Raw genomic sequence first — 18,305 nt, forward strand, 5'->3', positions numbered from 1 at the left:
GAGAAAGAGATTAAAAGAAAATTGGGGAGAAAAAAAGTTAGAAATTAAAAAAATATTTTTTTGAAATTTCATAATAACACAATTTCCCGATTTTGGATCAACAAAGTACATCTTATTATCTTATACTAACAGAACTACGCCTATATTGCGTACAGCGCCTATAAACTATGGCACACCCCCCCCCCCCCAAATCAAGTTGAACTGCCCCAGCCCCAGTAAAAAACAGAGGTTTATGTGAAATTGTTCTTTTTTTGAAATAATGGTTTTAGTGTGCAATTATAGGTTTTAATTTTGTATTCGCATTCATTTAAAATAAATCAAACTCCCAAAAAACGTACACAGCTTCTGTGTGCTTTTATTAACATTGGAATTTACATTGTAAGCGGCCGCGGGTGGAGAGCTTGAGAGCTCTCTCCTGAAAGACTGAGAGGCTCTGATAACCTCAGCTCAGTGAGGTAAAGGCACACCTTTATATGATCATTATAGTTATAATAAAATAAGAGAATAGGTGAAAAACAGGTATGAAATACTATATGACAGTACAAAAAAGTTGTTATTAATAAACAAGAATACAGTTTGAAAGGGGAGTGATTTATAAAATATCCATAAAGAAAAAGAAAATCTGCTTACAGTTCTGTTTCATCTGGGTGTTGAGAGATGTATCCATAGATCTCCTAATGTTGCTCTCAAAGTGCACCAGATTGATGCTTTTAACTTCAATATTAAAAAAAAAAGTCTTCCCGGGGGAGCATGCCCCCGGACCCCCCTAGAGGAGGTGAGGCCCCCCCCCCGCTACTTAAATCATGTTCAAATGGATAGGAAACTAAATACAATTTCTGTGTTGGTGGTCATGCCATGAGTCATAGTGAGTGTCTGCATTTGGGGGGGGGGGGTGGCGCCAGCTAAAATCTCCCTAAATGATAAAATAGCAAGTGTACTTTACTGATGCGCAATCCTAACATGTATTTGTCCTCTGCTTCACTTTCATGTTCACAGTATCCATTTTGTGACCATTTTACTGTATTTAAATCACAGCTCTCAAAGATGTAAGCACTAAACCACCTAGTTTAAGTATCCTTAATACATAGAATTAATTATAATGAATACAATTGATTGACATTTAACAATTATGATTGATAATAAATGAAAAATATATATATAATAAAATGTTTTTGCTGGTGAATAATAATAAGAAACATTATAAAAAATATTTTTTTAAATATTTAATTTGCTCTAGAATATTTATTTTTTATTTTGACCTTTAAAATAGAATAGGGATGAAACCCTCTTTAATGGTCACACATGCAGAGCACACAGCACACACAGTGAAAGTTGTTCTCTGCTTTTAACCCATCCTAGTACTACAGTAGGAGCAGCTATTGTACAGCACCCGGGGAGCAATGGGAGTGAGGGGGGTGTCTGGGGCCTTGCTCAAGGGCACCACGGCAGGGCAGGAGGTGAACTGGGACCTCTCCAAGTAGAAGTCCACACTCAATATTAAGGTCTGGTCTGGGATTTGAACCAGCGACCCTACGGCTCACAGTCCAAGCCCCTACTGACTGAGCCACTGCCGGACTATTTATCCAATGGTTCACCCAAGAAAAACACTTCATGAAAGATGAACACAAAAGCGCTTGTGCAGAATGTTACATTTACTGTAGAGTAATGTACAGTACATATTAAATACAAGCTGACCACTGATGACCCTGCTCAGTTAGATAATTAAATAATATATATGAATATCAAATCAGTGTGTGCAATTTACATTTAAATATCTCTGATAGATGAAATACAAAATGCTGATGTGCTCAGTTATCTTACATTATTTTTTACATTCTGCTGCAGACATTTGCTTTCCACATTTACCATATGTTCACATTGTAATCCAAGTAATACCTACAATATATAACCTTACCATTAATGTGTGGTCAAAAAACAGAGCCATGTGCACAGGCTGGAGCTGCCAAAGGGACATTTCACCAGCATTATGAACAAATACAACACATTATCCAATAGTATAAGAGCAAGAACAAACAAATTATACTGCGAAAGCAATATTTTTGGAGCACTGTGAATATTTGACAGGTTTTGTTCAGAGCAAACGATGCATTAAACAGCTGAAAGTAAAAAAAACAAGATAAGTCCCACATTACACAATAGAGCACAATACTGCCAGGTCATGGTGACTACACTAAAACTCCAAAGAGAACATGAAAACTAACTTTATACTTGTAGTTTATGTCATAACTTTGACTGTTTGTATTCCAACATAGTTCTGCACGTCTTCACAGCTTCTCACTGCTTTTAATTTCCCCCTCAGATCAAAGCACTGTGACCTGGGTTAAGGCGATGGATTCGATGGCAGTTTCTGGCTGAGGTAACCGACTGAGGAAGCGTGAGTCAGTGGGACCAGCTCCCGAGTTGCTGGTGTCCATCGAGCTGTGGAGGATGCTGCGCTGCCAGCGTTGAAGGTTGAGAGAGTTTAAGCCCCAGCAGCACTGGAACACCATGAAGATCTTCTTCAGAACAGCCTTCCTCAGCAGGATGTAGACCCAGGGGTCCAGGATCTGGTTCCACGTGGCCATACGAACCACCATCAGGAGACTGAGATACGCCGGCTCGTCGTTGGAGTTAATGCTCATCATGATGACACGGATCTGGGAAATAATGTGACAAAGACATAAATAGACTGAACAATGTATCATTTAATTTAAGTCATGTTCTTCTCCAATTCTAAATATAACAAAGACATATGATGCTCATTTTCAGGTTCATATTTGTAATTTGTGCCTCTACTGTAAATTAACGAAGTGCCTTTTTGACTGTTCGCTATGATCCAAATATACAGGAGGTAGCCTAGCATGTTTTTGTTACGGTGTGTGCAGGAAGCAGGACCCAAATGCAGATTTAAGTGTCAAAAATATCTCCTTTATTTCAAAGCTATACTAGAAACAAAGACAGAACGGACCACTCACCGAAGACCAAGTCAAAACACAAGACGAACCGACAAAGACAGACAGAAAAACCAGAACTTAAATACACACAAGACTAATTATACAAACAAGACACAGGTGAGGAGGGAGGAGAAAACACAGGGACACACAATCGGGTAATAAGACACACCAGGGAAACTAACGACAGGGAACCACAGACAGATCTAAAGACAAAACACAACGCAGACAGAAAACCAAAGACAGATCTAGACAAGACAACAACACAGACAGAAACAGGCAAGACAGGAGGTGAAGACCTTTCAAAATAAAACATGAAACAAAAGACAGAAAAAGACAAGACAAAATACAACACAGACAGATCTTGACAGTTTTGAAATACCCTAATGGAGAAATGTAGGCCCATTTCGTTGGTCATATTGTAATTTATGGAGAAAAAAACATGCAGAAAATATGTTAAGTATTTTAGCAGACGAGGAGTATGGAAAGTAATGAGGATGTAAATCACAGTGTACTTTTGCAGCAGGGCTGGGAAGCATGAAGAATGTAGGGAGTGTTATGAAGAGCATGTTTGTAGAGAAGAAGACGCACATCTTTTTCAACCAGGAGCAAACAGTGGTTTTTATGTGGGGAGAATGCAGAGATCTAGACATACAGCAGCATTATTGAAGCGTTTGAGCCTTGATGTGATAAGGTAATGGAGGAGAGCTTCAGTGGCAAAGAATGGACGGATAGGAGGAAGCAGAAAAGCAGCGATGCAGAAAAAATACCTTGAAAAGAACCTTTTCTGAGTCATCTTCGTCACACATAATAAAACCTGCCATGCCTCTGTCACTTCAAAACCCATTTAGCTGTAGCTGTCACTTTACACCTACCAATGTTCAGAATCCTTGACAGACACGCTTGGCCAAAAGGAGATGTGGTTTGAACATTAGAAAAATAATGGCATTGGAATGTAAATGTAATGATAGATGTATAAAAGAAAACTAATTTAGACTAATTACAATGGAATTCCAACCCATTTGCATGGTTTAAGGCTGAAGGTACAGTATTTATAGGTTTATGAGACAGGGTTACTCAAGATGCTATTTATCATCTGTAGTCCCAGGACAAATGTTGCGAAGTCACCTTAAAAACGAATTGAAGAGGCCCTAATATAGGCTTTTTTGAATTTTCCTTTCCATATGTGTAACATAGGTTTTTGTGCTAATGGTCTGCAACGGCTAACATTTTAAAGTTTCCTCCAGAGGGACTCATTTGTGTACTGTACATAGTGACATCACAATGAAACACTTGTGCTTCTATCGGCTAGAGCTCCAACACATTGTAAGTGATAGGCTAAGGGGCAGGACATCTCTAAGCGATTAATCAATCACAACTGAGCCAGCCAGCTAACCAATCAGAGCAGACTGGGCTCTGGTTTCAGACAGAGGGTGAAAAGAGGTGCTGCAGCACAGGCAGTATGAGGAAAATAAAGAGCTTTTTGAACATTAAAACATGGAGACATGTCACAGTAGAGACAGAAATACAAATATGAACCAGAAATGTCTTCTTAAATGTCTACTAAGGAGAAATCTTACCAGTAATGGACCCCAGCACACGCAGGACACCAACATGATGGCCTGCAGCTGGCAGATCATCTCGATGTGGTAGGACGTGCCTCTGCAGTGGTGCTTGCGGCGCAGTCTGGCCTGCAGCAGAGTGCAGCTGGTCAGTGCGTTGCACACGATGGAGAGCAGCAGGGCCATCAGCCCCAGCATGGAGAACAGCAGAGGCAGCAGCACATCCAGCCAGTCTTTGGGTTCCTCCATGTAGAAGAAGCACCAGCTCCTGGAGCTCTGAACCCTGTAGGGTCTCAGCAGAAGCACCGGCAGCAGCGCCACCAGAGCAGCCAGCAGCCAGGTGAGGCCCAGCAGCCGTTTCATGTGGCGTGAGGCTAACGCTGTGGAGTGGAAGATAGGCCTGGTGACTCCGAGGCAGCGCTCCACCGCCATGGCGCTCCCCAGGAACAAGGGGCTCAGTCCGAAGAACACCATGCACGCCCCGAAAGGCGCTGCACACGATGTTGGTGGGGGGTCAAACGTCTCCCATTTCCTTGTGGAAGCTGTACACGATGATAACCAGGGATCCATTGATCAGGTGACCCAGCAGGTCTGTGACCACCAGGCTGCTGGCGAACAGCAGGAAGGACGCCTTGGACTTGATCCGGATGCTGCTGTAGGAGGTGACGAGGATAAAGAGGGCGAGGCTGTTGGAGAGGACTCCCACAGTCATGGAGATGGCGGAGGCGGTGACAGAAAGATCCTTCTGGCTGCAGGTGCTGTTGCTGGGTCTGACCTCTGACCTGCAACCTGCCTCTGAGCTCCCATTGGCTGACATGCTGGAAATTAAATCTGGAGAGGGGGGTAACTGGCAGTTTGGATGCATTTTTCACTTGTAGTATTGGATTTAAACTTCAGATGCTTTAAAAATGCATGCAAATGTATAATTGTGTGAAATAACCCATCATTTCAGCTTTAAATAGGGTGTTTTCAACATTTGACTACACGGCTCACATGCAGTTTTGGCTGTGACTATGGGTGCAGTGAACGCTACTTTATCAATACTGACGATCAGTATAAACATCTTATTTTGTTGAATTTTCACATTCTCATTAGCCAATAACTTTTGTAAATGACACTGTAAATGAAAATCGACCTCACTTACTTACCTTTCTTCAGGTTTGATCTTTTGTTCAAACGCCTCTTCCCCCTCTGTCTCTTTTATCAAAGTCAATAAAGCGTGTAATCAGCCCGGCATTAAATGCCATTGAATCCCGATCCTTCTCTCCTCAATAATCCTGTCGAGGCGGCGATCTGTGCAACTTGTTCCTTCTGCGCTTCGCTGGAGCCAAACCCGTGAAGGCGGACAGCTTCAGTGTGCGAGGTGTCACTTCAAAACTCAATCCCACCTTGGAGGCTGTACACATCTGTCGCATTCTGCACAACACGTCTTTATTTTTGATTCGACAGTGGATAGCCATACAAATTAAGTGTTTCCAAAATACGCACCGCTATTTCTTGCAATTACCCATTATTTTCCTACTCTAAAGTAGGCTACGTGTGGGTGTGAAATTAATCAAGAAGACGTCAATTCCTCGAGGGCTACACATTTCATATTTCTACTTATATTTGAGGCTTTATGTGAATTCTCTTTTGTCAATATAATCCCTATACAGGATTGCAAGAAACAGGTTAATGTCCCTTCATGTCCTAGAAGTACATGATGTGTCTGTGACAGCAGGAAATCACTTGCAGCTGACTGAAAGTCTTATGTTGTGCTTCTCAAAAGGACTGTTGAAGAGTAAGGAATTATTTTGTGCGAAAAGATAAAAACAACAACAAAAAGTACAAAATGTTATCACTTTGATAATTTTTATTTTGTATGTATTCATGACATATTTATTTCCCATCAGTCATGTGTTCTGTCACTTCCTGGATATTTCATTTCGCAGCAACCTTTTAAAATAGAAAAACAGTGGGGAAGAAAATTACTCTTATCCAACGCTGAACTTTTGATGACCATAATGAAAGGCCAAGAAATAATATGTTAGACTAAGGTTCTAAAAATAAAAATCTATTATGTGATGTGAGGAAAACATCTGAGCCAGAATTGGATTAAAGGATGGGGACCGGATTAATCATTGTGCACCTAAGGGCACGCTTTGAATTAGATGCTGTTTTTGTTCCTAGATTTATTTTGTTGTCCAGGGTTTATGCAGTCCCTTTTTCATCGACTATTTTTGTTTTTCCTGATTTTGAATGATTAAGAAAGTCCTCTCATTCAAAGCTGTGATGTGTACGTTGTTCTTCTGAGCGCAGCAGGTGTTGGTGATTTAAAAACTAATATGTTTACTGAATTATCAGATCTACAGCTAATGTATGTACGACTTAATTAGACTAGGATCTTCTACTAATGTAATATGAATTGTATAACAGAGTATAACAATTAACAGTATGTCCAGGATTATTTTAGGTTTTATTATTATTATTTCGGGCACTTTCTTTAGCTCACTGCAAGGAACACTTAGTAAAAAGCAGGCATGGACTCAAACCGACAAAGAAAAACGCCACCAAATAAATGACACATAAAAGGAAACCAAAGTGCTCCAAAAAGGGAAAAATATCAGGGGACAAACAAAAGACCATCTGAACTAAGAGCAGCACAGAGAGTCAGGGAGAACAATTATTGATTTCAAAGAGAGCTGGAAAAGTACGTGGACACTCAATCTGAGCAGGGACCATTCAGCAATTGCTTAAGGATTTCAATAATAAGTCATTGCACAACAGAGGGACTTTGGTATATGTATTTGTAATTGTTGTTAAAAGAGTGTCCTACTTAGCAATGCACTAGCATTATCAGCCAGTTTACCCAGAAAAGGGATCAAAGTCTATGCAGCAGAACCAGACACATTGTCCTTCTTATCCACAATTGTATCTTCCTTGTGTTACGTGCCGTGGTGTGTGTGTGTCTTTCTCTCTCTCCCTCTGATTCCCCAGGTGCAGCTTGATTGTCCCCAGGTGCAGCCTCTCCCCAGGTGCTCCTAATTCCCAATCAGGGCCTCCATATAGGGCCGGAGGAAGACTGCAGTGAGGCCCCCATTTTCCTCCTCTGGCTGCATGCGTACAACCTGTGTTCTGTAGCTCACTAAGAGATGTGCTCCTGGGTATGGGACACTAGTTTAAATGTGCAAGCTAGCTGGTGAGCAGCCCATCCATCCATCTTCTCCCGCTTATCCGTGGTCGGGTTGCGGGGGTAGCAGTTCCAGCAGAGAGCCCCAAACGTTCCTTTCCCTGGCCACATCAACCAGCTCTGACTGGGGGATCCCAAGGCGCTCCCAGGCCAGCGAAGAGATATAATCCCTCCACCTGATCATAGGTCTACCCCTTGGTCTCTTCCCAGCTGGACGTGCCTGGAACACCTCCCTAGGGAGGCGCCCAGGTGGCATCCTAACTAGGTGCCCGAACCACCTCAACTGCACGGGTGAGCAGCCCGTGTTCTTGTTTTTGACTATTAAAAGGCCTGTTCGTGACTCCAGAGAACGGTTTCCTCTTTTTTCTCGTGCCTGATCAACGTTGTGTTTTGTTACTTCCCTTGGTACCCCTAGATTTAGAGGGAACGTAACAATTGTCAAAAATGAATACATTACCCACGCTGCAACTTGACCTCTGACAGTTTGGTTGGATATTGTGCTATGCTAGAGGGGCCTATGTAACCTATAGCCTCTTAGCTTGAGCATACATGAGAAAAAGGGTACAGAAACCTCGCTTCTAGGTAGAAACCCCATAATATCCACAACGTTTACATTTTAAGCCATGCAGCTCCAACGGATGATGACTCGAGTGATCAGATTCTCACACACTAAAAATATCTTTATACAGCTTTTTTCACATGTGCAGTAGGACTCATAACAACTTTGATGTGTAACATTGGTGGAATTACCCTTTAGGTGAATTGAACCATTTTAAATCTCATTGGATCATGGAAAGAAATTGTCTATAAAGAACAAATACAGCTGTTTCTTACGAAGGGAAAGTTGGTTTTCAGTACAATAGATTTTCATATTGCTTGAAAGTTGCCAAACCTCCAAACTCACACGTCTTTTGGCGTCCCTCATTTCTTCACACCATGCATTGAACATTAAGAAAGAAAGCTAAACATTGATTCTGAACATCTGTAAATATTACTCAAGATGTATTTTGTTATATTCTGCTTCCTAACTCTAAATCTCGAAACCGTCCTTCCTGCGTCTTCCCCAGGCTCATGTTGAAGCACACCCTCTTCAGAGGAAAGTATTTTGTTTTTTGTTGGTTTGCATACTCCACATGAGTTCTCATTTGACGTGAATTTGAACAAATTGAACTCATTGCCTTTGAGTCTCCCTTCTGACAACTCATAGCCATCTGTTTGATGTTGTTGTTTACACACACTTAAAGGAATACTTCAGCCACAATTGCAATTTGTTTATGAATAACTTTCCCTGTGACCTAAGATTTTCAATGACATAATTATAGCTAGCTATGTTAGTTTGACAATAAAGAACCTTGAACCTGTGGTACCATGAAGTCTTGAAGACAACATTGTTTTACTTGTGTATCCGTCTATGAACAAATAATATATTAAAAGAGATAAGTCTTAAAGGGTTCATATCTATATATTGTGTCTCTAGTGTGACATGTTATCTGCTTTAATGTTCAAAAAGCTCTTTTTTTTCATACTGCCTGTGCTGCAGCACCTCCTTTCACCCTCTGTCTGAAACCAGAGCCCAGTCTGCTCTGATTGGTTAGCTGGCCAGCTCTGTTGTGATTGGTCAACCGCTTAGAGATGTCCCGCCTTGTATCCCATCACGTACAATGTGTTTGAGCACTAGCCAATAGAAGCGCTAGTGTTACATAGTGATGTCATCATGTTACAGTAAAACTAAGGATAATCTAGGTGTTTCCGGCATAACATCAATTTACAAACTCCCACACATCTCCTGAAGTATTGTTTAATCAAGCAATTTCTTCATTATTTGATTCTTTATACACCTTCAAGGCATGTTAGAAAATGTTTCTTTAAGAGATTGATACTGTGTCTGAGCAGAGAGGAACTGTGAGCTTTCAGATGATGACAGCATGATTATTTTGATGAGGAAGCCAAGTCAATTCAGGAGCGTTAGGTTATTTCCTTTTCAAGAAGGTGTAGTCACACACACACTAAGTTTATCGTGCATGCATTTGGGGTCATCATATTGATTGATATTGTCTCCATTACGTCAGCCTGGTGCCTGGAAAACAACAAAACAGTTCCTGAGAATCAGACATGGTGTCAGGAAACCAGACAACCTCTGGGTCAGCCAAAAGAAAATATTCCTTCATCAAAAACTGTGTGCAAGTAAGCGATATTTCTACCCATTCTCGCAATTATTATTATTATTAAAACCATGACATGAAATAATTATGAGCTCAAAGCCATGAAATTAGTTTCCTGTTTTGCACATGGAAAAGTTATTTTGTTGCTGTCACACTTACTCTTTTCATTTTATCCTTTTTAAACTCAGTGCTGCCATGTATTTATGCAATTTTACAGCATTTCCAACAAATATTATCCCGGGGTATTCATTTTCAAACTTTGAATTTTTAAAGGGTATTTCCTTATAAAAGCTAAATTGAAGTAAAACTTGACAAGATAGTGGAATCGGCGCGTCCAGGTGCGCATAATTTTACGTAATTAATCATATATTTTCGGTTATAAGGAGTAGAAATATGATTCCGATATCCGCGGAATCGCTGGAAGAGTAGCTTTCCAGCGGTATCTCCTGTGAGACTGTAACCAGGGCACAGCAGCCAATATGGCCGCTCAAAGCAGCTTGACTTTACACTGTGTGGGATTGGTGGATTGTGTGTCCGTCAAGGAAATCTCGGCCGGCAGCCATCATGGTCTGAAATGACCAATGGACAATCGAGAAATCATTAAACGGCCTACCCCACCAAGTAAAAAAAAAAACTAAACCACCCGTGTCTCCCATCAGTTTTACGTCTGTGAGAGAGGAGAGAGAGAGAAGAGAGAGAGAGAGAGAAGAGAGATTGAGAGTAGAGATAGAGAGAGAGATCGCAGAGAATCGAGAGAGGATAGAGAGAGAGAGAGAGCAGGAGCGAGAGAGAGACTATCATATAGCTTCTATCGGCTCAGTCAGAGATATGCTATAAGATATCAGCGCTCTCGCCTATCCTCGCTCGATCTGCTAGCTGCTATCTATGCTCTCTCTATCCATCCTCTATTGCTATCTGACCTCTCGTAGCTCTCTCCTCTCTCTCTAAGTTGAGTCTCTCGTGGTGCTGCTCAATCTCTGATACGTACGAGTCCAGGGGTCTGGCGTACGTCTACTAAGGGTGCTCTGCTCTCCTCTCTCCGACTCTCTCTCTCCTGGGCTCTCTCGTCTCTCTACTCTCTCTCTCTGCTCTCTCTCTCTCTACTCTCTCTCTCTCATCTCTCTCTCTGCTCCTCTCTAGCGCTCTCTTATCTCCTCTGCTCTCTCGTCTCTCTCCTCGCTATCCCTACTCTCTCTCTCGTTCTCTAGAACATCCTCTCTCTGCTCTTCTCTCTTCTCTCTCTTCTCTGTACTCTCCTGTTGTTCGGCCGACTTCGCTTAGAGATTTTTTTCGCTAGCAGCAGTGAAGATAGAAAGCCCCCCTCAGAATCCTGTAAGTCTTCAACTCTTCGGAAGAATGAATACAAAGACAACAACAAGGATCCATTTGGAAACATGGGTAAGTGTAAATATTACAGTAAATAGTGTAGCCTACTGGCAATGTGTGGGGGGAATAAACCGCGAAATGAACAATAGGGTTTTATGATATATTTTGTATCGATAGTCATGAACTTTTTCTTGGGACAACATAGACTCTCCATTAGCAAACGTTTACGCTGTGTTAACGTTATTTTGGTGTGTAAAAGTGAGATTACATGTGTAGAGGATTAAATTAATCATTTATTCGTCCCACAACGGAGACATTTACAGTGACATGTTTTTGCCATCGATTATTGTATCATACTGTTCTGTACAGATGAGACTTTGTCATAGATTTATTTATATTTGTGCCTGTTATTATTTTCCTGTTTATTATTTTACCGTCCTGTACAGATGAGACTTTGTAATCAGATGTAGCCTATGTATATGTGTGTCTGTGATTTTATACTGAATGTAAAGTAACTGGAAATACGTGTGTCCTCCCAAACTTTCTTTTTATGTGTGCATTGTTATTTGTGCTTGAGCAACATTTTACTTGAACCTTATTTCAATGAAATTAGTTGTAATTATTGTCCTACATTTTAATTTGTTTTACAGAGAGGTTTCGCAGCTGTCTGGGCCTAGTGGCCCACAGGCGGCGTTTATCCAGCAGCCACAACATCCATCTGTGCCGGCCCCCAGGTCAAGATCTACTGTGGCTCAAGGGCCTTCACCAGAGCCATCACCACCAAGGACCAGCAGACCAGCATCACTCCAGCTGCCTCCACCTCCATCTGCGGCTGCCACCAGGTCAAGATACACCTCAGCACAAAGGCTCCACCACAGCCATCACCTTCAACCCAGCCAGCAAGGAGGTCTCGTGGAGGTCTCGTATAGCACTTGTACACCCCACCTACACAGCAGCCCATGCACCATCACCCCCACCTACACAGCAGCCAGACCCACTGTCTTGGAAGACAGACAAAGACCTTGACACTGTCTTGACATTTATAATGAATAGTTGGTTGAAAGTTCTGATGTTCAATATTGTAAATAGTGAGATTTTCCAGTTTCTTATATTTATATAAATATTTGGTTGAAAAAAACATATTTATAATAAATTGTTGGTTGAAAAAAAAAGGTTGAATGCTCAATTTGTATTTGTACACATCACATGAACCTTGGTATGTAATATGAAGTCATTATTCAGTCCTGATGTATCTCAGTCCCTGCTGTGGTGAAAGTAGAGTGATAAACACCTGTTTCACTCAAAATTCGAATTTAATTTTTTTCATTTTAGACATGAATAACACATTTATATACAGTGTAATTCAAATATTGCACTGCTTTTGTGATCCTAAGACTTTGGTAACCAAATCTAAAACACCAAAATAATTCGATCACATGAGTAAATTTGTGTTTTCACAAGAGTTTTGAAGATTTTCCGAAAATCGGATGTCAAATTTTAAGCTTTTGAGCTACTTATCTCATCAAACAGTGCTCTAAGGTGAGTAGTATGTATATATAGCAATACCAGAGATTGTCCTGAACATTTTGATATGTAACGCATGGGGTGCCATGTTAGAAGAAATACATTTAAAAGGTGATTTAAGAAAACATCTAAAAATCGAGAAAATACCCTTAGACTCCAGAGGGTTGACCCTATTAATGCAGCACCCTGAAGGAATGTATTGCTTTGTCATGCCTGAAGTCTTTAAGAAACGCTGACTCTTTTCCATCCTCCAAAACTGTGTTTCCTCTCTAAGTTCAACTGAAGTTGTGTGAATTATCCTCTTTGCTCCGCATTGCTCTTTCCTTCAGCAATTAAGTGGAGGCTGTGGCTAAGTGGGTAGTGTGCTGGAGCTCCAACAAGCCATTTAGGACAAAGAGTGAATACACATACTTTACAGAGATGCTGTATGAGAAACCAATGTGAGTTTGGAAAATTGCACAATATAAATCTATTTTAGTATACCTCAACAATGGAATTATGATCAGTAGAAATGGCCATGACATGGGACCTTTAAACCAAACTCCTCACATGTATCCCATACAGGCAATATAAAACGTAATTCTAATGGTCTTTTGAAGGTTTAAATAATTTAATGTTCAAAAAGGTCTTCATTTTCTCATACTGCCTGCACTTGATTTTCCGGCTATGTTGTGATTGGTCAACCCCTTTAGAAATGGGGGGGAAAAAACTCCCTCTTGATGTAAACTTTATGATTTTAGCCTTCGCAGACCATTCACATGCAAAAAACCCTATATAACACACTATGGGAAAAGGACAATCTTAAGGAGCACAATAGGGTCACTTTAACATGCCTTGAGGCATATGAATGCAAATAAGTAAACATTTGATTAAAGTAGTTTTGGATGTCAATATCATTGGATATTTTAATTTTGTAATTTAGTTGCTTCTGTGTTTATTCTCATTGTAAAAACAAAATATCTATTGAAAAAGCTTAGGGGAAGGTTTCATTTCCACAGTATGGAAATGAAACCTTCCCCTAGGCTTTTTCATGAGCCGAAATGGTCCCTAATTATCCGACTCCTGCTGAAGTCTCCTCGCAGGTGACATTACACCTGAAAGTGTGGTGTCATACAGTTACAGCTGTAATGACAGGCAGCGGAGTGCTTGGTCATAATGAGAGGCAAGCATAGACTGCTGCAGAGGTTCAGATGGAGCCGGGAGTAGATTGAGCGAGATGAGAGAATTAGCCTTAATGCGGCGGCGCATCACCTCCTCCGCCTCATCTCATCACAAAGCACTCCTGTGCCAAGGTCCACAGGTAACAAAGCTGTACTCCTCCACTGCTCGCACTCATCGTGTCCCTCTGTAATTTATTTTCTCCATATGTCACCTTGACCAAACAATTTCCCTCATTTTGGAAATTGTTAATGTAGCCTTAGTTGGTGCCTTATTGTATGTCAGGTAGTTGCAAATGTGTCAAAGATGCTTATCAAGCCAAGAAGGGACACACTGATCAGAGAAAAATAAAAGAATAGTTTGAACAACAGTGAGCTTCTTTCTGTCGCCCTTTGCTAACATCTGACATTTCCTTCGTCTTCGCACATCACAAAATATATTGTTTAAAAACACTTTTTGGCAACTGAATTTTCTTGGTCTCGTTTTAAATTTGTGAGGGTTCTCTAAAATGTGTCTTGCATTGAGTGATTGTTTGAAATGATTGGATAATTAAAAAGCTACATACATTATAACACATATATACATAACTTTAGGAGCCATTGTATGGGTGTTGTTGGTGTCTCAGTTTACTTTAATGTATATGTATAGTGCAATATTATTTTGAACACTTGGTGGCGGGGTTTAACTGCACCAGGTGTCATAGGTGACAGGAGAGGACGAGGACACAGGAGGAAGAGCATACCAATTCTACCACACCACAGCCCCGGCAGATGCTCATACCACAACTATTGACACAGTGTACTTAAACTTTGGTATGTAAAGCAATAAAACATCTGTTTGTCTGTGTCAGGATCACTCTAAACCCTCCTGTGAATTAATGGCAAAAGGATATAGGACATTGGAACATTAAAATTGCCATTACAATAACAAACATTACACTGCATTGCAGACAGTAAAAGACGTTAAAATCACACAATAAAGGATTATTTTCATCGTGGTCCACTACATCACAAGGTATCCGTGTTTTCCCCTTATCAATTGTGGTTATCAAGAAAAGTGTCACACTTATTGGAAGTCATGTAAACTTTGTAATAATCATAAGTAGGATTTATCATCTGGGGACCATGAATGTCAGTATAAAATGTCATAGTAATCGATGAAATGGTTACTGAGATATTTCAGTTTGGACCATGTGTGGATCCCCAATACTACGTGTCTCTAAAGTCTGTTATACTTTAACATGGGTAGGTCTTTTAAAAGATACAAAACAAAGTGAAAGAACCAACCTGTAGAGAACTAAAATACATAACAATCATTTATACACTAATTCTATATCCTAAAAATGGAGCGGGCTGGGTATTTTTCATTTCATACACTTACAACATTTGACTTACTCCTGATTATAGTCATTTTCCAAAACATACCTATCATCCTGTACCAAGCTCTCCTGCACTTGTCATGACAATTACTGCATTCCCACGGCGGGGCTTATCCTGCTGTTCCACCTCCCTTATTCTCTACTTCTCCTCCCCAGTTTCTTGAACAGATACTGACCGAGGAGACTTCTGCAATAACGATTATTACTGCTGAAACAACACAAGACAACACGATTAATTATTTGTATATATCCCGTGTCTATCAGCGGATTAGACAGATGAACATCCCTATACTTTCTCTGCTCAAGGGAAAAGTCTAAAATCATGTGGGAGCTTGAAGTACAAATATGACAAATACAGATTTGTTTTATTTCTCACAATTTTGTCGTACAAAGATATTGCACAAAATGTCTGTTTACTTTTCAAACTGATCGCACTGTGCCGGAAAACTTGGAATAACAGCTGTATTATGAAGCTGAAAGTGCACAGTTCTGAATATATATGTGCAGAATATGTCGGAGAGGATCTTGAACATTACAGCAGCAGCACTGTGAGGTTCAGCTCTTACAGAAACACAATGACCCTCGGAGGAAAAGAAACATGCTGATCCATCAAGAGACGCACAGCTGTAATTAGCAAGGAGCATCATGGGAAAACCTCACACTGTTGCCCTGAACTAAAGAGAGTGGATCCCTTACCTCACTTTATGGAGGAACACTAAACCCTGCAGAAGGTCCAAACCTGAACAGCATGTTCGAAACAAAGGAGCTCCTTGAATCCTGAGCAAAGGAAGTACAAATGTTGCAATTGTGTCTCTATCTGCGCTAAAGGTGAAAATATTGATTCTAACTTGTACAACTCATTTAGCTCAGACACATTAAACATGACTACTGCAATTGTCATCTCTCGCAAATGATGTTAGTTTAGTTAAGTGTTTTTGTCTTTGTCTAGTGATTTTCCCCTTTAATTTTGAATAGTAACCTTTCCTCTCGTTTCAGATACTCTGACCTCCCTTCCTTGTGTGTCTCCCACTCTTGTGATTGTCGACCACGCCCCTGATTGTTTCCACCTGTTCCCCATTACCTGGTGTATTTATTGTCCTCGTCTCCCTTTGTCCTGTGCCAGTTCGTTTCGTTTCTTGTGACAGTCTACCAGCGTATCATACCAGAAAGAATCCCAAGCAGAGCTTTGAGACACGTCTTGTCTAAGTATTCATATATTCATGCTCCTATGTTTTTCCTCATTTAAGTGATTTTGTTTTGTTAGTGTTTTTTCCTCATTAAGAGTGACTTTGTTTTGATACTGTTTTTCCTCGTTAAGAGTGATTTAGTTTTTGTTTACCACTGTCGTTGAGCTTTGGTTTGAATAAAACCTTTTTTGTTAAAAACCTGTGAGTCGTGCATTTGAGTTCAAAATTCAGTAATGTATTCATCTGAAAAAGAGGTTTTAAAACAAATATTTTAGACTATTTTAACAGTTTGTTCTACCACTGAATGCTTTTGTATTATAAAAAATATGCTGTTTACTATACAAGCTGAATTTTAAACAAACCCATTTAAATAGTGCCATATTGAGGCAATTCTATTGGCCATTGTATTTGGCATAAATTCATACCAAACGTCAAAATATACTTTCTTTGTATTTGTAGTGTTTATAAAATTATTTCAACGCCAGAAAAGTTGATACATTAAAAATGATTATACTTTACTAAACTGCTGCACGTTGCACTTCTAACATATACATGATACATTTAACAGAAAATATTTTTGATTAACTGTTTTCTTTTTGTAGAGCCTGACAAGACACACACAGCCACCAGGTGTCATTGTAAACCCACATCACACAGTTCTGTATATAAAAAGGGCTGTTCTTGGTATTCAAAATAACTTTTTGCAAAAAAAGTTTTCCTTATTTATGTTATAAATCAAAGAGAGCTCATTCATGAAGTCTTATCTCTGAAACACGATGGTATTTTGCAGGTTCGCTGATAAAGCTCCACAATTACTTTACAGTCTGCTATCTGTAACTGAGTCTCACACATTGAGCTTATCAGCAGTAGGTTATGTGTGTGTGTGATATGTGTCACAGTCAAACTGCAGCAGAGGAGATTAAACTGCAGCTCTATTACAGAGGTGTCACCGCCACACACAGGTATTAAAAACACACACACTGGAACATCTTTAATGGAAATTGGAAATGAGGGCGAGTTGAATTCTTGAATAAAAATGAAAGAGCTTTTACTATAAAACAATAGGGCAAAAAAACGTCTGTATTTGATATCAAATGAAAATGTGGATTTTGAATTACTACACTTTTGTTGATCGTATATTTTCTAAAACATTGCACACAGTTTTGCATCAAGGGGCTGCATCGCAAAGGAATAGTTTCTGAGATTTACATGTGAAAATGTGTCTGAAGCTAGCAGCTTGTTAGCCTAGTTTAGCTTGGTTTAGCCTAAGGAAGTGCCAGTAGGGAGACTTTGTTAAAATGCCCGAGTCACATCTTCAGCTCCAAGCATTTCAGTATCATTGTTTGTCTCCTGAGGTTTCCAAGGTCATTGAAAATCAACATTTCGCCTTGACTCTGTGTTTTTAAGACAGCGACTGCTTACTTATTTGCAGCCAGCTTGCCCTTTGAAGCCTTTAAAATCCAACCTCTCGACCTGAGGAGACAGTAATTGGAGTAGAGCTCAGTGCACTTAGCATGACACCACAGCACTGCATAGCTTTTCTCAGAGCACCTGAGAGAAACATTAAGATTCCACTGGAGTACGGGAACAGCAGCAGTCAAATGTCTTTTTGCAGCCCTCTCTGCAGAACGGCACATCTTGAATTCTACAACAGTCATGCTGCTCCTCTCGCCCTGGAGATACGCTTGGATAGCACAGTATAATCCCTTGTTAACAGGCAGCTCCCCTCTTTTTGCTGAAGAGGCTGAGACAGAAGCCGTGGGTCAGGATTGAACAGGCTGCTCGGGACACTTTTGATGTAATCATGTGTATCAGTATTGCAGTTGGATTGCTTTTGAGGGACATTTGGCTTTAATAACAGGACAAATCATGTCCTCGAGCATCAGAG

At 40.3% G+C, this 18,305-nt stretch overlaps 1 protein-coding gene across 1 annotated transcript; it reads right to left on the minus strand.

The window, feature by feature from the left end:
- Positions 1-1,693: 1,693 nt before the first annotated feature.
- On the minus strand, positions 1,694-5,333 carry ptgfr (prostaglandin F receptor (FP)). The gene is given in 3 exon segments (XM_034223601.1): positions 1,694-2,657; positions 4,532-5,044; positions 5,046-5,333. Coding segments are annotated over 3 exon segments (1,134 nt in total). The 5' UTR covers positions 5,331-5,333; the 3' UTR covers positions 1,694-2,321.
- Positions 5,334-18,305: the final 12,972 nt, after the last annotated feature.

This window comes from Gymnodraco acuticeps, unplaced genomic scaffold (assembly GCF_902827175.1).
Source record: "Gymnodraco acuticeps unplaced genomic scaffold, fGymAcu1.1, whole genome shotgun sequence".
NCBI lineage: Eukaryota > Metazoa > Chordata > Actinopteri > Perciformes > Bathydraconidae > Gymnodraco > Gymnodraco acuticeps.